Source organism: Neophocaena asiaeorientalis, unplaced genomic scaffold (assembly GCF_003031525.2).
Source record: "Neophocaena asiaeorientalis asiaeorientalis breed wild unplaced genomic scaffold, Neophocaena_asiaeorientalis_V1.1 scaffold72, whole genome shotgun sequence".
Classification (NCBI taxonomy): Eukaryota; Metazoa; Chordata; class Mammalia; order Artiodactyla; family Phocoenidae; genus Neophocaena; species Neophocaena asiaeorientalis.
This window is the reverse complement of record NW_020185336.1, coordinates 5,361,867-5,386,204: the sequence shown is the minus strand read 5'-3', so window position 1 is coordinate 5,386,204 and position 24,338 is coordinate 5,361,867. Positions and strand designations below refer to the sequence as shown.

At 36.3% G+C, this 24,338-nt stretch overlaps 1 protein-coding gene across 16 annotated transcripts in view; it reads left to right on the top strand.

The window, feature by feature from the left end:
* The window catches only part of TANK (TRAF family member associated NFKB activator), an 86,908-nt gene extending 64,926 nt beyond the window's left edge, over positions 1 to 21,982 (top strand). For 7 of the 16 annotated variants that reach the window (XM_024735844.1, XM_024735839.1, XM_024735841.1 and 4 more), the window contains 4 exons: positions 9,354 to 9,430; positions 10,076 to 10,191; positions 17,077 to 17,657; positions 21,096 to 21,948. In XM_024735844.1, coding sequence (XP_024591612.1) covers positions 9,354 to 9,430; positions 10,076 to 10,191; positions 17,077 to 17,657; positions 21,096 to 21,272 — 951 coding nt within the window. In that variant the 3' untranslated portion in view covers positions 21,273 to 21,948. Of the gene's footprint in view, positions 1 to 9,353; positions 9,431 to 10,075; positions 10,192 to 17,076; positions 17,658 to 18,878 lie in introns of all 16 variants that reach the window. The other 9 variants (XM_024735833.1, XM_024735837.1, XM_024735832.1 and 6 more) reach the window with 4 other exon arrangements.
* The last annotated feature ends 2,356 nt before the right edge of the window (positions 21,983 to 24,338 follow it).

The window sequence follows — 24,338 nt, the reverse complement described above, 5'->3', positions numbered from 1 at the left end:
CTTGCAGCTCGAACACTTGAACAAGTGCTTTTCCCCCTGTACTTCAGTATGAAATAGAAGTCCTTTGTGTATATTTCACATTTTGTCACACAGAATACTAAAAAATGTTAGCTTGGGATCAAAATTCAATAAAGTTAATAGTTTTTACTGTGTCATCATCAAGGATATTCTTAGGTGAAACTGGCTTCCTTTTTGATCGAGTATACAGCATTGAAGAATACAATGAGTGCAGTTTGGTAACATGGCCTTGGTCATACTCAGGCACCAGCAGTTTTACTCACCATTGCTTTTGTATCATCAGTATAAATGCCAACACAGTAAAAAAAAAAAAGGCAAATAATATTTAATACTATTGTGACAGTTGTTGACCCCATGAGTTTCAGGGTCTGGGGTTTGATTTTACCCTACCTACAAGCTAATAAGTTATAACTTCATGGATGCTGGAAGAAGACATGAGGCTCCTGGATCAGAGTAAAAAAGGTCTCTGTTATTTATAGAACAGCAAGCAGCTAGAGCATTATATTTGCATTGGTCTCATGGTGGGGGACACAGGGTGGACCCAAATGGATGCCTGCGCATGCAACGGGTCGCATTATGCTGTTAAAAGATGGTGTAGTGCCTGATGCATTTCTTGAGCTATTCCACAGAACCCTAGACTTGTGAAATGTTGCATAGTATGTATTCTTCGTGGTAATTTTTAAAGGCATAAGAATGTATTATAGGATCCAAAATCAACAGTAAGAAAACTACTTAGCGGGAATTCCCTGGTGGTCCAGTGGTTAGGACTCCACACTTTCACTGCTGAGGGCCCAGGTTCGATCCTGGTTGGGGAACTAAGATACCGCAAGCTACATAACGTGGCCAAAAAGAAAAAAAAAAAACTACTACTTAGCTTCATTTTACCATAGAATCTCTAGCTAGCACTTTTCCCAATATTGTATTTTAACAACTCTTATTGAATTTGTAGTCCCCTTTAAGATATTGCTAGAATTTGATGGGGGAGAGATGGGGAGGACATACCTAATTTATCATTTGCACGTAATATGCTGTGTTCTTTCAGTGTCTTTGTTGCTTGCTTAAGGCACTCTTGCCATGTTATGAAAGCTTTTTTACCTGAAAGATATTTTTTCTTTGCCAATTAGACATCTTTCCATACACTTGATACTCGGCTCTAAGATAAATAGATAGATCCTAGAATCCTGATAAAACTATTGTAAGGTAGTTTCCAGGCATTCTGTAAGTCATTAAACTATGATTTTTTTTTTTCTTCTCTGATAAGTTCCTTTTGGAAAACCAAATAATTCCGAGATGGGTATCTTTTGTTTTCTCTCTCCTGTTATGCTTATCAATAGTGGTGTGATTTTTATACTCCTTATTAGATGGGTTTACCCACCGTTATTACTACCTCTAATGGCTCTTAACTATTTAACATTAAGGCAGCATGTTTCCCTCTACATTTCATCCAAATAATGATGTGCAGGAGGTCACTGACTTGTCCAGATTCCCTGAAAGTGTCACCTAGAATGTATTCCTGCTGGATGGCCAGTGGCCACAGTAAATGTTGCTTTCCTTCTTGCTGCTGCTGATTTGAACATTTTCTCTTCCTCCTCTTTCCCCATGCTGCAGCCACAGAATCCCTGTTCTTGTCCCCGGCTCTTGTTTCTCATCTTGTCCTGAGGACAGAGTGAAAACTTTTTAATAAAGCTGAATCTAAAACTCTCCCTTCGTAAAAAAAAAAAAAAAAAAAAAAAAAAAAAAACCCAAAAACTCTCCCTTCTACTTTTTTGATAAATGTCCATTTCTCTTTTACATGAAGAAGATAATAGATCTTTATAGTTAGTTGTTTTTACTAAGTTTTTTCTTGGCAAAGTAAAAAGTTGGTAGCCCTTTATCAGACCCCTAGTTTTGTTTTGAATTTTGCTATTCTAGGAATGCTTAATCTCAGTTTCTTTAAGGTTTTATCTTTCCCTAAGATTTTTTTATTTTAAGGAGAATGGCCTTGCATCAACAAAGGAAAATGAAGATTTATTTTTATTTATTTATTTATTTATGGCTGCATTGGGTCTTCGTTGTGGCGCAGGCTCTTTGTTGCGGTGCGTGGGCTTCTGTCTAGTTATGGCACGCAGGCTCCAGGGCGCATGGGCTCCATAGTTTTTGTCACGCAGGCTCTCTAGTTGAGGTGCATGAGCTTAGTAGTTGTGGTACGTGGGATAGTTGCCCCGCGGCATGTGGGATCTTAGTTCCCTGACCAGGGATCGAACCCACGTCCCCTGCATTGTAAGGCGGATTCTTTACCACTGGACCACCGGGGAAGCCCCTGATTATGTTATATTTTAAAATGTGGTGCTCTACAATAGACAGCAGAACAAGTGAAAATATATTGGATTGAAAGAGAATTGAGAGTGGCTATCAAGAGAGAGGGTGGGCCTGAAGATACAGACTTTAGGAAATGAATACTCAATAGACTTAACACGAGAATGAACAATAAGAGAAAGGTGTATAATGAGGGAAGAACAGTGTACCCATGTGTGAACCTTAGAGAATGCCTACATTTTTAGTCTAAGAAGAACAGGGACCAATAAAAACACCAAAACTCAAAAAGAAAACCTAAATATTATACTGATAGCCAAAAAGGTATCAAGAAGGAGGAGCTGCTCACTACTGTGAAGTACTGTCACTAATGGGAGATTCCGAGTTTTCTGTGGTTTTGTCCTGAGGGTGGCCACAATTCCAGTGGCTAAAATTCCAATTGAAAGCCCACCACCATTCTGGCTGGAAGAAGCAGAAAGGAAAATGGGCCCAGAATAACCACAGTCACCAGAGAAGGAAGGAGACCCATAAAGGAGAGAGCCAGAGAATGTAAACCTGAAGTTCTGTGTTTAAACTCAGCCCGTCTCTGGCTCTCCCTAAAACCAAGGATGTGTGGGCAAACTGAAAGCAGTTTGCAGCTGAAGCATAAAGGAATGAACTGAGATCTGAGCTGCTGCTCTTCAGAGGAGTGACAGTTTGGAGTCTGAGTCTAACCAACTTAATTTCCTGCAAAAACAAAAACATCAACACTCTTTGGCACCATATAACCGAATATCTCCCCAACATAATATTCACAATGTTCTGGGTACAGTCCAAAATTATTCAACATATGGCGAGTCAAGAAAATATGACCCAGTTTCAAGGGAACAGATACCAACCCTGAGATGATGCAGATATTGAGATTATCAGACAAAGATTTTAAGTCAGCTACTATAACTATGCCCAGTCATCTATTAGGAGGTAGTTAGGAAGGCAGGAAGAGAATTAAGGTTTCAAGAGGATAGCATTAACAGTAAGGTACTCCACTGTCATGCTTTGTCAAATGGTTAACTTTTAATGACAAGTCTGAGAAATACTTAACTGTGACATTCTGGTTAAGAAGCTATTGCCAAATTGCCTCTGTTAACACGTAAACTGGTTTGGCAGAACTTGAGTAAGTCTATCTAGGGTGATTTTGGGGTGTAAATTTCTTCTTGGACATTCTTGAGCACAAAAAGGGCCATACCAAAGGCCATTCCCCAGGCAGTATTTAAACATCAAAACTTGGCTTATAACTATGCCTCACTGAGAAATATATTTGTTGTATTACAGACAGGTTTTAGAGTCTTAAAAGTAGTTTGCATTGGTGCAATGTGTAAATGTTACCCTTCTGTATCTTCCTCACCATGCTAGGTAACCCTACTACTTCACTTCTCTAGCAGTCGGGACCTGTAAACTGAGAGGTTAAGAGCCTGAGGCGGTAAGGCTTGGGTTCCAGTTGCAGCTACTCCACCTACTAGACTGTAGACAAATATTTGATCTCTCCAGACCCTTAGTAACTATAGTGAACTTTAAAATCAAATTAAAGTACTTAATTCACAAGATTATGTGGATTTAGTTAAATAATTAATATGTGCAAATTGCTTAAATAACAACTATTTTCATGAAGATATTTTCTGTTCACCATGGTAGTGGTATGACAAAAAAGTAGTAGTTAATGAAAAGGATTTTCCCAAATCATTTCATTTTAAAGTAGTGTTCAGAGAAGGGGTGAAGGAAGTATGGGAAACCTTACTTTTTAAAATTAGTCACTTACGTTATTTTTCTATTTTGCATGAAAAGGCATTCCCACAATTAGATATTTCTTCCTATTAAGAAAATCAGAAAGATAACTTTTTTTAAAATGTTTTATTGTAACATTGAATTGATAGAAGTTTTGGGGGATTTACGTTAAACCAAAACCTTGTAAAGAACTTGGAAGTAATTGGGATATTTAATTTTATTTTTATATTGTTTATTTTCTTGCCTCTTCCTTCAGAACTCTGGGATGGATCCCATTTTGCCCTGGAATTGTTCCCGCACTGGCAGTGGATTTGCCTAGCACACTGTGTCATGCGGAACAGACAAGGCTCCTAGGATTTGTGTTCCTCTTGCTTTTCTAGATTTTCAGTAATATTATTGAGGGTGAGAGAACCACAGATTTCACATGGCCATAAGTTCTTATAAATACAATTTCTGTGTAGTTTTTTAAATTACCTTTTGTCCTCAGACTTCTTTTTTAATATGCTTTTATATTCTTATCAAATCTCTTGTAACTTTTTTCTGTTCCTATTTTCTACCTTAAGCTCTTCACTTTCTCAGCTCTTTTTTCACTTTCTCCCTAATTCAGCCATATTCAATGCTTGACTTCACTGTAACATTTTGTTTCAATATATCTAAAACTGGTAAATTCAACCTCAGTTTCTCCTTTAACATTTCATTCTTAGTTTCAGAAATCTAAGTGATACCTTATTTTCACTTTCTTTTTCCACTACTCATTTTTTCTTTTTCTGTAGTAAATTTTATTAACTTAGTATTTATAACTATTCCACAGTTTATATTCCCTTTACTAATCCATGCCATCTCACCTGGGCTGACTTCCTGGTTGACATTGTTCCAAGTAAGAACGTAGCTCTTTTCTGTTTTAAAAGCGTAATCTCAGAAATGAAATCAAATATTGGCTACACTCAGTTGCCTGAGCCACCTGAAAATAAATATTCCTTTTGCCTGAAAGGATCTCAACTAAATTTTAGAGAGAATCTTTGATATGAACCCTGGAATAAAGCGATAGTCATTGCTATAGGTTAAATATGTATCATTGAAGACTTACCACCTTTATTCAGTATTAGCCTTTTAAAGTTTAGATTCCAGGGGAAAAAAATGGAAAAAATAACTAAGAGGTTGTTTTATCTTATATACCATAAAGAAGAGAACGTTTCTGTTTTTAATTTCCTTTTGAAGTATATGGCTTCAGGCAATCAAATAAATTGGTACAATGTCTAAATAAATAAAGTTTAGATTCCTTCCATATGAGAGGTATTAATGAGTTTGAATTGAATTATCTTTAAAAGTTCCATAACTCAATTTAATTTTGCTGACTTTAGTTGCTTAAAATTTTTAAGAAAAAACATGATTCTGATTAAAAATTTTTATTGCATTTCTTCTTCTCCCCTAGCTTTTTGGAGCTATAAATTGACAAATAAAAATATTATATATTTACAATGTATAGCATGATGTTTTGATATATGTATACATTATGAAATGATTACCACAGTCAATCTAATTAACATATCCATCACTTCACATGGTTATTTTTCTTTTTTATTGTGGTAAAAACATTTAAGATTTATACTCTTAGCAAATTTCAAGTATACAATACAGTAGTATTAACTGTAGTTGCCATGCTATGCACTAGATCTCCAGAATTTATCCATCTGCATGACTGAAACTTTGTACTTAACATCTTCCCACTTGCCCTACCCCCCAAACCCTGGCAAGCACCGTTCTACTCTGCTTCTATGAGTTTGACTTCTTTAGGTTCCACATATAAGTGAGATCATGCTATATTTGTTTTTCTGTGCCTGCCTTGTCTTATTTTACATAACATAATGTCCTTCAGGTTCATCCATATTGTCTCGAATGACAGGATTTCCTTCTTTTTTAAAGCTGATGTGTTTGGCCTTAAAATTGAGTGTGTGTGTGTGTGTGTGTGTGTGTGTGTATACACACACAATATTCTATTGTATATATACCACGTTTTCTTTATCTACTCATCCATCATCAACTGACACTTAGATTGAATTCATATCTTGGCTATTGTGAATCATCTCTGTATTTTTCACATTGATTTATAAAGAAAACAAAATACTTTCACTTTTAGTACCAAATATTAAAAAGGCAGGCATTGGGGAAAATATACATTTCTTTCTTTGAAATGTTGGTGTCTAACAGATCTTGGATTCCAACACAAAAACATTTCCCATTATCGCTGCATTAAGAATAAGAAGGTTTTGGACTAATTAAATATTAGCCACTTTTTGTTTTTTCTCCTTCTTAAATATCATTGCATATTCAACTAAGTCTTGAACAGAGCCTTTTTTATATATAATACACATCTATGAGAAGCTTAAATTGATTTACACTAAAACAAATTCTCCCAATTTGCATAAGAGGAAATTTAAGGAATCATTTCACAACGTCTTCCAACTGCTTTAAATGGGTTTATCTTAATGATTTAGTTGAATGACTTATCCAGTGCCATACTGGAAGTGTAAATGAAAAGTACGACGTGTAAAACTCTTATTTCAGTATTCATTCCACAAGTTCGCCATTTCCAAACTAGTACTTGGAACAGTTTATAATGTTAAGTATTTTAAGTTTTAGTACCTCAAAATAAATTCATTTGTTGAATGATTTAATGTTAAAATCTCCTAAAATATAATGTTCAGAATTCTCTTGCTTTCTTATTTGAAGTTGTAATAACTTCAACTTCCTACAGTGCGGGGTCCACCTGGATAATATTTGAAAATAGAAAAATACAAATTATCTCTTTTAACGTTTACTTACTCCCTGGGATGCTCAGCAAACTGAGTAGTCTTCATTAGGTAAGATCATTTAGCATTTAAAAGAAAGTCTGAGTTTCTGGGGAAAGTGTTGGAGTTGCTGTTAGCTATACTAATCCTAAATCCTTTGAAAAAATAAATGATCTTTTTCAGAAAGTTGTGTTCGATTGCTACAGTGGAAAATAATATTAACATTCTATACCCATTTTAGATAAACCCTACTTCAAAATGTCAGAGAACTGCTTTGCTTTTTCTTGAACTAACATGTTATGGTCTCTTTCGAAATTTTTTCTTAGGTTGTGGGGACATAAAACTTTCATTTGAAATATATCAATAGACTTATTTGGTGCAAATGATAGAAGGTGCAATGCATTGCTCAGTACAATCAGTAATATGTCTCTTCAATAATTATAACAAAAATGATAGTAAGCAGAACTGTTCCTAACCCCAAAGAAGCTTCTTGAAGTCCTTAGTTTAGATACTTCATAGAAATTCCTCAATAAGTCAGTCCTCCTTTTACCCCCTGCCAACACAAGCAAGAAATCTTTTCCAGATAAATTCACCCACACCGGTTATCAAATCTTAACATCGCAGAAGTAAGTCAATACCAGTTATTTGGCGAGCCAGCTAAAATTTATCATTCTTCTCCTGCCTTTTCCTTCACCTCTTTCCCACCCCCACCCCCACCCCTTAGTTTTTAGGCTTCTTTAACTTCAGAAGCAATCATTCCTACTTTATGTCAAAATCAGTACTTTGAAAATCGGAGTAGTCTTCATTACTGTTTTCTGTAACTATCTTCATTTTCAGACTAAAATTACAGAAGCACTTCTTTTTGGTTCTTTCTAGCTCCTAATAGAATATTTTTATTTCATGTTGAGAATTTCAAATAGTAAATTTTAAAAGGAGATTAATTACTCTATTAATCACTTGTTTTATTATTTATTTAATATCTTAAATTGTCAAATGTTTCTGTTCTCTTAATATTACTTCTTCTCTGATTTTGTTGCTATAGATTTAATATAATATAACCTTTTAAGAGTTTGTTTTTATACTTGTAGCATCCTGAATGATTGGTTAGCTTTAAAATGTTGCCCTTTTTCCTAGTCCACACTAAAATCCATTGAGTGTTCTAATTGCACATAACACTAAAGAAAAGCCTTGTCTACCACTTTTAAAAACAAACTGTGAATGTGAAAATGTCTTTTGATATGACTGCTTTATAAAGCTCAATAAAGCTGTTTTAATCCAGAAGAAGACATGGCCTAAACATTTGTCAGACAAAAAGTATGCAGCAGCAAATGATCTTTATTTTACCTAAGTCTAATGGCATAATATATAAAAATAATTGTTTGGGTTGCTAAGATTATATTTTACTAATTACTGTAAAGTAATACACTATTTTAGAAATGGTAAGCAAACACTAGTATTTAGAAAAAGCTGAAAAAGTAGAGCAATAAACTGAAGAAATTGGAGAAGATACTAATTTTAAGAGAAACAAACTAGAATCAGGTTTTTTCCCTAAAGAACAAATAAGACTCTTAAGAAATTGAAAGAACCTTTTAAAAAGCAAGATTATAAGGGAGATGTACTCAGATGATAAGAAACAATGAAGTAAAATCATCCATTTTAGTAAGAGCTTAATGACCTTAACTGAATAAAATCTAAAAAGTCACCTAATATAAAAAACACTGGTTTGAATTTGAACTTAAATAAGACCCTACACAGTTTTGGCCAAATTATAAATGATTGAATCATATTAGGACTTCTTCAAATATTTGGATTTATCAATTTGTAGTTTTAAAAGGTACACAAAGTTCTCTAGGTATGACTGAAGATTTTTTAAAAATCAAAATGTTGACTTTTGTGTCATGATGAATGTAATACCAGTAGAAGCCACAGGGTGGTGGCAGGAACTTGTGTTAAAGGAGCTTAAATACATAATTGCACTATCTTTAAAATGTTTGTTAAATGCTAAGGAGCTGTAGCTTGGTTTTCTTTATTCCTCTAATACAGCCGCATTTCTCAGCAAAGAATCTGTAACAAAATACAGAGACATTGATTTAAATGTATAGGCCAACAATGGAAAAAAAAGTAAACTCACACGGATATTTTTCTTAAAGTTTCTAGTCATGTCAGATGCTTGGTGATCAGAGTAGCAATTTCATCAAGATATGAATTTGAGGAAATTTCTTGAATTAGCAATACTGGAAATAGTAATTGAAGAAGTTACCAGAAATACTTCATGCCTTCATCTTATTTTTCTACTTTCATTTTCCTTTTTCCCTGAATGTTCTCGTTGGAAAAAAAAAATCTATTGTACTATATATATATATATATATATCTGTAAGCTAACAAAACTTATTTTTCATTGAAGAAGATAAATTTTCTATTGTGTTTTCTGGTAACCCATTCTCATTTGAGTTTAGAAGCAATTTAAAGTGGTAATCATTTTATATCTTTAAGGTAAGAAGACAAGAGGTTTCTTCTCCAAGAAAAGAAACTTCACCAAGGAGTCTTGGCATTCCTTTATTCCATGAAAGGTAGTTCTATATCCTTTTTTGCCAACCCTACAAATTATAAATATTGAAATATATTTTTATGTACATATTTTAAATTTTTAGCAATTGTAAGAAAAAGCAGCCTTTCCAAACTAGAAGAGACCAGCTCAAGGCTCCTCCATGTTAAAATGACCTAAAGAAGTCATACAGTTAATAGCAAAGATGGGTCTAAAAACTGAATTCTCTGAAGTTCTCCTATTTCAATAGAACAAGTAATATGGCCACATTGTTTTATATGGATGGCTCTTAATGTTAACCTTATCAAAGTGAGGACTATTTAGTTTTTTCTATTTAAGATGTTCACAGAGGACAAAAAGTCAATACACTGAAATTTCTAATGTAAGAATGAGACAGCCAGCATAAGTGTGATATATGAATAAGTAGGTATGCTAGTCTTTGCTACATTTATGTATTAGAACTTTAATTTATCACTTACTTTGTACCTGGCTCTCCAAATATTAAAGTTGTTTTAGGAAACATTTTCTAGGAATTTAAAATGATTTTTCTTTAACTTTAACCTTTCAGTAATTATTTTGTGGTACATTAAAAAGTACTATGTAAATTCAATCATGATTTTTAAAATTTGAAGATATAGCCTTACATTTTAAAATGTTGATTTATTTTTAGAGGTTATATAGAGAAGACTTTCCGGGATCTGAAAGAAGAATTTCATAGAATATGCATGCTAGCCAAAGCACAAAAAGACCACTTAAGCAAACTTAATGTACCAGCCACTGTAACTGGTAAGGTTTGATGTAATGTACAGTAATATTAATTTTATTGGTTGAAACTGATTTATTTTTGATTGTGAAAATATTTCTAAATCCTTATTAAGTGCTGAGGATCTATAACTTGCGCTTCTCACCACTTATAATGGGTAAGTACTGTTTAAATTCTGTAATGTATTGCATTATATAATTATTGGCCTTTTCCCTCTCTATTTTATGTGGCACTATGTAGATTGAACTGAATGACATAATTACTAATCATCTTAATGAGAAGTCCCACCTTGGAAAAATAAATATAGAATATATCTCTCAAAGTCTTCAGTTGCTATTTGGGGGTCTTATTAAACATTAATTGATACATTAGTAAGCAACCTTGAAGCTACACTATCACATATGAGCTAAGTGAAATTATAATATTAGGTTTGTTTTTAACTTCTGCCTAAAAGTTAATTGGGCACCATGGATAGATTCTTGTAATTTGATTGAAGAAATAAACATTTCACATTTCATGAGGCCAGTTCTGTTGGACGTACAAAGTACAAATTAAGTATAAAATATAACTTAAAAGGAATATCTGTTTTACAGATATATTGCAGTGTGTTTTTTAGAAGCTCCACCCTTCCCTAAAACCCCAGACCGGCTTCCTGGTATTTGCCTCAGTAGTTCGATATGAATAGCAAAATACCAGGGATTGAATCTGGCTACCATGTACCCCTGTAAACAAAAGGAAGGTAAACTGATGGTTTATAATGATAAATTCTCCTTTACCCTTGTCATTTGAGATATTCTACCTACAATTCCCAAGAGCTGTGATTTACAGTTTTTACTCTGAAAGATGTTGCAGCAGTGCTAACACTCCTTTAATTAAAGATCACTTTCCATTTCTTACAGCTCTTATAGCTAGGCTATTTAAAAAATCATTTTATAGGGTAAATTCACTTTTTGCTTACTACTACCGTTTTATTTTCAGAAAAGGTACACGGTATGCTGTTGGAGAAGCATAACAATCTTTGTAGACAAACATAATTTACTTCTTCCCCTCCCTTCCCTCTGCTTCCCCAAAAGGAACTCTAATGTTTCCACCTTAATTTTTGTCATTTTCTTGAGAATTTGATCTTTTGTGCAGACTGAAGACACTAGGTACTTCTGAAGTACCAATAAAAGAATTATCTTTATTTAAAATCTACTAGCTATAGAGATGTAGTACCTACAATTAATCATTCTTTTTTGAACATCAGCGTAGTATCAAAACATTGTAATGGTGACGTATTCATTGTTACACAAAGAACCTACCCCGTTACCAATGGCTTAATACTTTGACCATTTTTCAATTGCACAAGTCTAAATCTGAGTATATATTTGTCAACTAGAATGCTGAGTGTTTAACTTCAATTTCCTTCCCACTAAAACTGCTTCCTAACATTATTCTTATGTTTTATATTAACTGTGTCACAAATAATAAATACAACATTATTCTTGAAATGTTTTAGGTCTTTTGTGCTACAGACTCCAGTGGAGTTTTGCTGGCTCCAAACAAACCACAATATCAAATATTATGCTTCTGACAGTAGTAGATCAAAGGGGGAAAGAAAGAAAAAGAAATATTTTGGAAAAAGATGCCTATTCAGGTTTTTTAAGAGTGAACGCTACATTGAATACAAATGGAAAGGAACTATTTTAAATGTGATTTGCATAATACAGCTGGAAAGAGCTTATTTAACATTATTGGCCCCTGTGTTATTTTTTTGTTAAAATTTGATTTTTACTTTTAAGTAAACAGATATAATTCATAAATTGCTGAGTTAGTAGAATTGTACATTTTCTTTTTATTTTTTTGCTTCTCATCCACATGACAGTAGCCTTGAGAAAGGACAAAGGTAAAATGTATGTTTAAGTAATTGTGGCTTCAAAAAAAAGTACTGTTTGGTCCATGAAGTAGGATCATATTTCAGTGGCGATCAGGAGACAAGGATGTAGGACTAGAGGTTAAAATAACCCTCAGATCTTTTTCTTTTGTCAATATACAAGGTAATTAAACTGAAAAGTCATCCAAATGGACAGCCTATACTTAAAATTTAGAAACCTAAAAAATTTTCTCATTTTTCTTTTTTTTTCTTGCAGGAATACACGTCTTGACAAAACAAAACAAAACAAAATAGAAAGACAATTAGCTCACCTGATCATGTTTCTTAGTATAGTGTCAGAATGACAAGTGCTTTCATGCACCTTGTTTGACTTTTAAGTTTTCTAAGCTTGGATTTCTAGTAACCTTAGAAATCTTAACGTTTAAAAAAAAATTTTTGTGTGTGTGAATAGTAACGCTGATTGCTTGAATAGATTAATTCAAAAGATTACTTTAATGTGCTGAGGTATGCCAGCTAGCTATACTAAAAGAAAATATATGCTTTATTACACCTGTTTGGGTTTTCCATGTTTTCTTCACAAAGGGGATATCTACTACTGGAAAAGAAATTCAAAGCACATTTCTGTCATTTTAGAGACTCTTCTCTATAATTTAGAAACCAGCATGTTCAATTTATCATAATGGTTCAGAACACAGGCTCTAGGCTGCCTGGGTTCCAGTTCCAGATCTGTCACTCATTCATTAGCTGTGTAGCCCTGGAATTAACCCCTAAATTAATGCACAAACAATGGTTATAAGTGTGTGGCACATAGAAGTGCTGTATATGTTAATAGTTGTCATTATCAGCAGCAGCAGATTCTTTATTCTCCTGTTCTACTGAAGAGCATTTTGATAAGTGTTTCCTCCTTCTCAGGTGTTGTAATCTACAAAGAAAATACTGTTTCCTAGAATTTCCTGCCACTCTTATGTCTGCTACCAGGAAAAATGACAGCAATTGAGCTTGGTCTCAAGTACTGTACCACTCCTAGTTACAGACAGATTATCTAGTAAATGTACATTATTATGCTAGGCTCTGTGGGAAAGAGAACACAGATTCATTCAGAAGGCATTTATTGAAGGCATACTATGTGCAGGCACTGGGCAGGGTACTGGAGATAAGTGGGAAACAAAACATAGTTTAGGACCTCAAGAAACCTACTTCAATGGGAGAAAGAGGTATATTTGCAAATACAATGCAGTGTATAGTCCTCAGAGCACCCAAGAGTCATGACTAAACCAGTCTTGGGAAACCAGGGAGAACCATCCAGAGAAATTAATGCCTAAAGCAAGACATGAAGGACAAATAAGAGTCAGGCAAAGAGTAATGGAAGTGGGAAGTTCAGGCAGTCTGCACAGCATGTGCAAAGGCCCAAAGACAAGAGAGCATGGCTGTTTGGACAACTGTACCAAAGTTCATTATAGCTGGAGTACGGAGTAGAGCAGATGTGGTGAAAGATGACAGCATGGAGAGGTGACAAAGGGCCAATCATGCACAGCTTTATATGAGTTTTAGGGCTGAAGGTCTTGGAGAACCATGAAAAGGTTTTATTAAGAAGGTAACATGACCAGATTTGTATTTTAGAAAAACTAAGAGAGGGTTGGCGAAAGCAGTGTAAACAATAGAGTGGATATGAGAAAAATTTAGAGGCAAGGAAGTGGTTCAAAGGCTGCTGTAATCCAGTAAGAGAAGATGGTACATACTAAAGAGAGGTTAGTAGGCATGTAACAGGGTGAACCAAAGAAGCTGTTTGCATTGTACTACAATCATGTCGAAACAGAAAACATCTGTGTTGAAATGTGCTGTGGCAAAAGAGAGAAAAGTGTCACAAGTCTGCAAAGACCAAAGGAAGGGAAAAGAACTGACATTTGTTAAGTGCCTACGAATCTGGACAGACACTGTGCGCAGTGCTCTGTATACCCCGTCTGCTCAAACAGGCATCGTTGGTTAATGTATAACTTCACTGATGACTACTTTTTTAAAGTGCTAGTTTAAAATAAAATGTTTACCCTTTGTCCATTTAATGAAAATATACACATTACCAACCTCTAACCTGTCTTCTTTTTTTTTTTTTCTTTTTTTTTGGCTGTGTTGGGTCTTCGTTGCTGCCTGCAGGCTTTCTCTAGTTGCGGTGAGAGGGGGCTGCCCTTTGTTGCAGTGCGCAGGCTTCTTATTGCATTGGCTTCTCTTGTTGCAGAGCACAGGCTCTAGGCACGTGGGCTTCAGTAGTTGTGGCACGCGGGCTCAGTAGTTGCGGCACGTGGGCCCTAGAGTGCGTGGGCTTCAGTAGTTGCAGCACACAGGCTCTAGGGCACGTGGGCTCAGTAGATGTGGCTCGAGGGCTCTAGAGCACAGGCTTAGTAGTTGTGGTGCACGGGCTTAGTTGCTCCACAGATGTGGGATCTTCCTGGACCAGGGCTCGAACCCATGTCCCCTGCATTGGCAGGCGGATTCTTAACCACTGCAACACCAGGGAAGTCCCTCACTGTCTTCTTGAAGTAACATTGTGGAATATAATCTAGCTTTTTCTAATGTCTCGGTATCATCAACATGGAGAGTGCTTTGATCATTGATTTTTTTGCATTGAAAAATGTAGCCCTTGTTCGCTCTACACTAGACTGTAGTGTTTTCTGAGTTCTTATACCTGCTTTTTTGTTTCTCTTGTCTCCTCTCGTGCTTTCAACTCTTACTGATATCTATATCTGCTTTCAACAATTCATATCCATACCTTGTAGTTTGTTGCTTTAAGAGAGCATGGCTGTTTGGACAACTGTACCAAAGTTCATTATAGCTGGAGTACGGAGTAGAGCAGATGTGGTGAAAGATGACAGCATGGAGAGGTGACAAAGGGCCAATCATGCACAGCTTTATATGAGTTTTAGGGCTGAAGGTCTTGGAGAACCATGAAAAGGTTTTATTAAGAAGGTAACATGACCAGATTTGTATTTTAGAAAAACTAAGAGAGGGTTGGCGAAAGCAGTGTAAACAATAGAGTGGATATGAGAAAAATTTAGAGGCAAGGAAGTGGTTCAAAGGCTGCTGTAATCCAGTAAGAGAAGATGGTACATACTAAAGAGAGGTTAGTAGGCATGTAACAGGGTGAACCAAAGAAGCTGTTTGCATTGTACTACAATCATGTCGAAACAGAAAACATCTGTGTTGAAATGTGCTGTGGCAAAAGAGAGAAAAGTGTCACAAGTCTGCAAAGACCAAAGGAAGGGAAAAGAACTGACATTTGTTAAGTGCCTACGAATCTGGACAGACACTGTGCGCAGTGCTCTGTATACCCCGTCTGCTCAAACAGGCATCGTTGGTTAATGTATAACTTCACTGATGACTACTTTTTTAAAGTGCTAGTTTAAAATAAAATGTTTACCCTTTGTCCATTTAATGAAAATATACACATTACCAACCTCTAACCTGTCTTCTTTTTTTTTTTTCTTTTTTTTTGGCTGTGTTGGGTCTTCGTTGCTGCCTGCAGGCTTTCTCTAGTTGCGGTGAGAGGGGGCTGCCCTTTGTTGCAGTGCGCAGGCTTCTTATTGCATTGGCTTCTCTTGTTGCAGAGCACAGGCTCTAGGCACGTGGGCTTCAGTAGTTGTGGCACGCGGGCTCAGTAGTTGCGGCACGTGGGCCCTAGAGTGCGTGGGCTTCAGTAGTTGCAGCACACAGGCTCTAGGGCACGTGGGCTCAGTAGATGTGGCTCGAGGGCTCTAGAGCACAGGCTTAGTAGTTGTGGTGCACGGGCTTAGTTGCTCCACAGATGTGGGATCTTCCTGGACCAGGGCTCGAACCCATGTCCCCTGCATTGGCAGGCGGATTCTTAACCACTGCAACACCAGGGAAGTCCCTCACTGTCTTCTTGAAGTAACATTGTGGAATATAATCTAGCTTTTTCTAATGTCTCGGTATCATCAACATGGAGAGTGCTTTGATCATTGATTTTTTTGCATTGAAAAATGTAGCCCTTGTTCGCTCTACACTAGACTGTAGTGTTTTCTGAGTTCTTATACCTGCTTTTTTGTTTCTCTTGTCTCCTCTCGTGCTTTCAACTCTTACTGATATCTATATCTGCTTTCAACAATTCATATCCATACCTTGTAGTTTGTTGCTTGTTACCAGCAATGAACTAGGGAGACATCATCAAGCTTGTTAGAATAAATCTAAAATGAGAATAAGAGCAAAATTCATCTGTGGGCCTTGTGGCTCTTAGCCTGACTCCTGAAAAGCACTATTTACTTTCTAACTTTTGCCTATGTCCTAGAGAGCTGAATTTGTTGGATAAGTGGCTTCTAGATAAATGAGCTACAGAGGTCCTGGTATCTACCTGATATCTACCTGTTATCTACAGAGGCCTTTTTCTAATAAGATGAGAAAATCATATATTCACATAGAGCTTTCTGAACATGCATCCTAAAATTTCATCCTTCTTTTGCCTCCAGTCTTCTCTCTCCCAGCACCCGCCACCACCACGCCCTCACATAGTATTAAGAGTAGACAATGGCTAAGCTGATTGGTGATACACTTTGTCACACAGAGATATTAGGGGGAGTAAATGACCTAATTCATATAGATTCATAACCTGTATACTGTATATGTGCCTGGTAGGGGTTTTTCCTTTTAATAACTTACTTGTCTAAGCAAGCTCACAGTTGCAGCTCCATTACTGATAAAATGTTTAGATGTATACACTACAAGCAAATGTTTTTTAAGTATAGAGCAGTATAACTGTGAACAAGATGCAAGGCTTACAGCACAAGGACCTAGGAAAAGACAAAGTAGTTAAACTGTGACTAATAAGCTACGTTCCAATTCACCCACTGGAGACTGCTAATATTTCTGTGTAAGGTGGTAGCAAATGTAAAAAAATCCCAGTTGTCTTCAGTTGCTGTAAAAGCCAGTAGAAAAAATAATACTCATCTATCCAAAGCTAATTGAATGTTCAGATTTTTAAGAAGGATTGAAATGCGACTGTTTTCCTTTTGTTTTTTTTCCCCTGCAGAGACACAGTGCTCTGTGCCTATACAGTGTACGGATAAAACAGATAAACAAGAAGTGCTATTTAAGCCTCAGGCAAAAGATGATATAAATAGAGGTGCACCATGCATCACATCTGTCGCACCAAGAGGATTGGGCCAAGATGAGGAAGACACCTCTTTTGAATCACTTTCTAAATTCAATGTCAAGTTTCCACCTACGGACAGTGACTCTACTTTCTTACATAGCAGTCCAGAAAGACCCAGTGTCCTTGGTCCTGCCTCATGTGAGGCTATGTGCCAGGATAAATTTAATATGGAGCCAAGAGACAACCCGGGAAACTTTGTCAAAACAGAAGAAACTTTATTTGAAATTCAGGGAATTGACCCCATAGCTTCAGCTATACAAAACCTTAAAACAACTGACAAAACAAAACCCTCAAATCTTGTAAATACTTGTATCAGGACAACTCTGGATAGAGCTCCGTGTTTGCCACCTGGAGACCATAATGCATTATATGTAAATACATTCCCACTTCAGGACCCATCTGATGCACCTTTTCCTTCACTCGATTACCCAGGAAAAGCTATCCGAGGACCACAGCAGGTAACTGTTTTGCATTAACAAATATATTAAGTGTGAACACACATTTTGCCATGCATGCACAGATATGCAGCTTTCAGATTATCAGACACCTTTTTTAAACTAATGACTAGCCGAAGTTAAGCTTTCAATAAAAATATCCAAGTCCTGTAACAAATGACATGAAATTTAAAAAATGAATATGGTGAAGCTCTATTAAAAAGTACCTTAAAATTTACGGCACATTTTAAAATACATGTAAACCGTATCCATATCTAGTGTGTGTCATTTTCTTACTTAGTCCCTTATTCAAAGCTTTTAACTCGGTATCATTGTTATAATAGGATTCTTTATTAAATTTCATTCTGTGAAGCAGGTGGCATTTTTTTATCAAAAAGTTTGTGTGTATCATACTTATCTTTACAAGAATGCGTGATTTTTTTTATAAGTAAATAATCACATTGTATGTTTCTATTTCTGAAAATAAGCGAACTGTCTTTCAAATAATACTTCTATTACATTCTCAGTTATACAGTACGTAGATCTGTAGGGTTTGGTTTTGGTTTTGGTTTCTAATCTGCAGCCTAATACATTTTTTAAACAGTCTCTACATATGTATGATTCTAATCAAATACTTTCATGTTTCTAAAGCTTGCAGACTACTTACAGCCCCCCCACCCCAATCCACTCCTACCCTCCCTTTTATTCAGGTTCTATTACAAAATGATTCTTTAAGTTTCAAAAAAAAAAAGGTGATTAATGCCTAAAGGCAAATGAAAATATGTAATTGTTACAATAAACAGAAGCTCATAAAAAATGCAGATTGGTAAAAGTGTCTAATATAACTTGCAGACATTTGTTTGATTTCTCTTTGCCTTGAGATACTTAATTTACCAAAAACCAAAAAACACCAACAACTTGATTAATACCCTTTGGCTTTATAAGTACTTTTATAGGTTATAGACTTTTAAATCAGCATACAAAGAAGGCAGTAGTCAAGCTGTGGTATATTTTAGTAGTGGAGAAAACTAGGCATCTCTGACAATAAGCTTTAATTGTAAACTCACTTATGTTCTACATTGTACCTTATTTCACATCATAGTCACAGTTATAGTTACTACATAATGAAACAGATTAAACAATTTTATTTATTTCAAGTAGAATTCCTGTGGAGCTGTGAAGTGCATCAGTTCTAATGCTTGTTATTTTTTTCTCCATTACATCTCTTGCTTGTTCTTTTACTAGTCTGTGCATTCATGTTTCAGTAGATGGCACCCTGCATTGTGCATTTGCTTTCTAGGCTACAGCAAGGGAAACAGCTGGTATGTGATTACAACTTGATGGAAAAGTATTCAGCTTAAAAAATGCAGGAGAATTGGTGTTGAGCTGTCACAAGACGTGGGGCATAAGGTTAGATAATTGATATTTTGGCAGAAAGGCAAAGAAATTTGTTTGTTTTGAAGGCCATGTTACAGTTTAGGATTCAAAGGATATTTCTTAAAATGGGTTTTTTAAAACATTTTGTTGTTTTATTTGTTTTAATAAAGCTATGAGAAATACAAAATTCTTGAGTTGTCAATAACAAAGGGAAGTGAAATTTTGGTTGCATATTTCAAATTTTTACTTTTATCTCAATCATTACTACTTAACACCTTTTTTTATACATTCAGCTATCATAATAAAGTCTAAAATATACCTGCTTATTTTTGCTCTATGTGATTTTCTTTTCTTCCTACTTTTGCTGAGTCAGTGATTGGGGTCCCAACTGAATTCTATGAAAAGCTCAAATCCGAACTAATAGCTCCTAATAGAGAAGGATAAGTATGGACTTTGAAAATAAATTGGCAGTAGAAGATTGGCTCATCCAATTTAGAAGCTAAATTGCTTCTGAGTCTATTACTATTTTATAGATCTTAATTTAAAGTATCTTTAACATAACAATCTTTTATTTATATCCGTATCAATTTCCCATTAGAGTGGTGCATATTAATCAATTGTACTTTTTGTTTAAACTGCCAACACTAAAATTTAAATCTAGTTAACTCTGTTATATACTCACAATTATTACTGCTTTTCTTTTATCATGGAAGAGAGGAAATTATTTTACTCCAGATTTCAAATATGTATTTTAATATTACTGTTTTTTGTAATAAAATTGCCACTTCTCACAAAAGTATTTGAGTCAGTGTTATTATACACCCTCTATACTGATATTTGAATGTTATCTTGGTGCTTAGACAGACTTTGTATATTTACATCAACCGTACACAGCTGTCCACTAAAATGTTTATAATCTATAGACAGTGATGTAGTGAAACCCAAATGCTTCAATTAGTAATATACTGTTTATGTAATGATTGGTTAACTAGGATGAAAGAGATTGGTTAAGGGAATATAAACTAATACTATGTCAGGAGTTGAACTAGGTTGTTATTTTAAAAACATATTAGTAACAGGAATACAAAGGGGTCTCTTTAAGTTGGCATTTCGAGGTGATTTTCCTCAAAGTGCCAGAATTTAGATATGTCAAGATAAGAAAGCAAATTTTAGAAATAATTTGGTTTACAACATTTCAGGAAAATAAGATATTCCAGTCAACAAACATATATTGAGCACCTACTCTTGAACTAAATGCTTTTTCTGGCCCTTCTAGATATTTTTTAATAAGTACAGTTAAGAGTATGTAGGTGTTGCTTATAGTAATGGAGGTAGCTCTGTAGAATTATGCTTCCCATAATCCTTTAACTGGCAACTGTTGACAGGCTTCACTTTAGTTAGCCACAAGAAAGGGTAAGAAGGCCAAAGTATGTGCTTGTAACAGGAGCAAAATAAGAAGTCAAAAGAATGCATCCAATGTTGGACTTTGTTGAACGATTAAATATTTGAGGTTTTAAAAAACAACTGATCAATAGAATTTGTTTCATACTTTAAAAAAATTATTTTCAAAAATTAGAACACTTATTTCTATATGATTTATTCATTGTGTATTTGCTTATAAATAGTAGCGAAATTACATTGCTCTTGATCAAAATGCATGTACACACACATCATTTCTAGTATGCTGTGTATTAATAAAGGTCCTATAACTTAAAGTTCCAATATAAAATGGAAGAGATAGAATTTAATTTTTTTAAAGTCTCAATTATTGACTATTGTTCCAAAACCCGTTGGGATAACGGGTATTAAAACATGCTGGTGTTAAAGCTGAAAGATGTTTTAATGTGTGAAGATAAAGTGCATGAATGTGTATTTTAAGTGATTCCTAAAGTTAAATTATGCCCTTTATGAAAAAGAGAATTGAGTCATGTCCTCATGCCAATTCTAAAGGAAAGGTAATTCGCTTTCATATTAGGGAATTTCATATATACGCACATAACCCGTTCAAAAATTTTGAATTTGAAATTCAGTGCAAGTTGATTTTAAATACAAATAACAGAAGATGTTTTTATTTGTTTCCTGCAGCCCGTTTGGAAGCCCTTTCCTAATCAAGACAGTGACTTATCGGTACTAAGTGGCACAGGCTCAGAACTGCATATACCTCGAGTATGTGAATTCTGTCAAGCAGTTTTCCCACCATCCATTACATCCAGGGGGGATTTCCTCCGGCATCTTAATTCACACTTTAATGGGGAGACTTAAGACGCATTTGAAAACAGACATATCAAGTTCTATGTGATGATTCTGGGTTTGTAATATTATGTACTTGATTGCAAACTTAGCTCAAAATCATTTATTGAAAAATCCAGTGTCACAGCTATTTGAATTTTTTTCTAAACTTACATTGTAACTTTCTTTTATTGCCTTTTAAAAGATCATTCTGTACAAAACTGTAATTCATTGTATTCATGTTTACAGTGTTTATTGCCATAATTCAAAATTATGTATGTGACTTATGGAATTGTATAACAATAATTTATGTTTTTTTCAAATGTCTAAGCTTATTGCTTGGATTTCTAGTTAGATCTATTGAATTTGGTGATGTCAAATGTTTATAGGGTTTTTTTCACTTGTTTTCATTTAAAAGTTTAGATTATTTATGCTGTGGGTGTTCTTTTTGAATAAACCAATAACAGAGAATAGCAGACAAGATAAACATCTGAGTAAATACCAAACCTAAGACATTTGTTGCTCAGTGATAAGATCACTGGTAGGATTATTTAAACACTTTATTATTTTTTTTTAATAATAGACATGGTTTTAATTTTTACTATACGTATAGCAACATGATGAAATTAAATATTAAAAGAGTTACTTATATTGTGATAATTAATGTGTTCTTTGTTCTTAATAAATAAATAAATCACATTTGGGGGCAATTCATAAAATTCATGTTTCTTTCCAGTAATCTGATAGAAGGGTGATACCAGATCTGGTGACATTTTATTATAACTAGTAGATCACTTTGAATTTTAAAATTATTTTTCAAACTAAACTTACTAAAGAAACACATTTGTCTTTAATGGGAGCAAATCTAAAACCCTGTAAGGATTATCCATATTAATTAATTTATATTAGAAATGTTCACATTCTTGAGAAATTTGTTAATTCATTGGTAGCATCCTGCCTGATGACGAGAGGAAGATATTTAAGAAAGAGGATACCAAATTCAGAGGGTTGCAGAATTTTAAAATGAGACTTCCCTTTCATTTTTCTTCCCTATGATTCTTGTCTTTTAGGTTTCTCTTCCCTCCCCCACCCCACACTTAATTTTTAAAAATGGTCGAGGCATGGCTTCCATTTTATGAAGTAAACACTGATTTGCAACTCTCAAAACAGTAATTTAAGCCTTCTTGGGAACGAGTGTTGTAGAAAGCTGGAGGGTTTCAGGTAAGGGATTGGAACAATTTGTTCAGGTATCACCTGTGCCACAGTGAAGAGCCTTAACTTGTGGAAGAATGAGAGTGGTGCTTCGACTTCTCAGGGTGCCAAGCACATCACACTGACATCTTCCTCACCAAGGTGACATAGCCATTATTAGGCATTCACTGTGAAGGGTTCTGAGGCATGTACATCTTTCTTTCATTGCCGCTGGGGCTGAATGGAAATGCCTAGACAATTATTCAAGTCTCTTCCCTTCCCCCCTACCTCCCGCCCAGCCAGCCTCCCCTCTCGCTCACTCCTCCCACACACACGCAAAATTAAACATAAAAACTTCCCAGCGTGTTCCAGCCAGAATATACCACTGTACCTATCTCATGAAAGGGGATTCTTTTTCCTTCTCTTTTCTAGGTGAGGAAGAGTTCCTCTCACACAGTTGACATCTACTAGCCTGCAGACAACCAAAGGAAATTGTGGCCCAGAAAGTGACTCGAAGTGGATCACTGACTCCTCTTCTCCAGTCCACCCTTTTGACACCTCCACCACTTTTAGTAAGCGGGGAACTCTTGTTTTCTATTGGGTTCCAGTGCTACCCCAAGCTCCGGCTTCCGAGGGACAGAGGCCCTCTCGGGCCAAGGGACAGGCAGCCTGGAGAACAGGCTCCGGGCCCGCACTGCAGAGGTGGTGCTGGCTGCAGCTTGAAAAGTGGAGTTGGGCACCCGCTGGGTCTCCCCTCTGGCTCTTAGTTCCGAGTCGTGTAGGGGCTGCATCTTGGCATCTGCTACGCGTGGCCGGGTAAGAACAGTTCCCAGGTAAAAAAGCTTCACACGCGAAACGCTGAGTCTGAATAAACCACCCCCGCCGAGGCGAGGCAGTTGTGAGCGGGATGCCTGAGAAGTGGGAGGTGAATGTCCTCGGGAGGGCCCCCCCGGTGCAGCTTTCCCCGGAGGCTGAGGCTGCTGCCAGCGGGGACATCTGCTTTCTTACTCTCCAGCCTGGCTCACCCCGCCCCCTCAGCCCCGGGTTGCGTGGTTATTTTACCAACACGGGGGGAGGGAGAGCTCGAGGAGGTAGAGAAGGGGTGGATGGAAGCTCGGGAGATGTTCTTCCCACTCCCCCACGTCCCCTCCTTTTTTCTTCACATCTTTTAACCTTCAAAGTAAAGACTATAAATATGAAACGATAAGCGTGTCCGCTGGCTCCCAGGCCCGCCTACTGCTCGCGGGGCTCTCGGGTGCGGGGCCTTGCCCTCCTCTCCAGCCTCCCCGGAGGCGGCCCGGGTTTCGGTGGTTTCGCCGGGCGCAGGGGCAGGCCGGGTGCGCTCAGCCGGTGGCGCCTTCTCTCCCGGGCTGCTGCCTCGACAGCTGCTTGTAGCTACAGTAATTAGACTGTCAGTGCTTGTTAGAGGAGAGAGGGGGAAACACGCTTATGACAGCAGATTCCGAGACTCCCCAGTTTGTTAATTTCTAAGAGATCTTTAAAGCATTAATTGAGGTCTCCCTAACTCTCCCCCCCCCACGTCCCTCTCCTCTCCCCAACTCCTCCCTTCCCAAAAATATCTTTAGGGGAAGAGAATTCTCTCCGCGTGGAAGCAGTGTTTCCCGCAAAACTGCAAGCCCGCCCCCGACTCACGCACACGCACACTATTTTATATATACATCTATATGCACACATGTATACGCAGAAGGTTAACTCGGCAGAGGCCTCGTCCAAATAGGAACCAGGATTGCATTTAAAATAATAATAAATAAATAAACTAGGACGGAAAGGGGGGGAGGGAAGCAGAAGTCGGGAAGAAAAGAGAAAAGCAGCAGGCTGATTACGAGGTGTCAAAACTGCCAGGAGCAAGAAGGTGATAGCAATCAGGGGTGAGAAGAGTGCGGCATT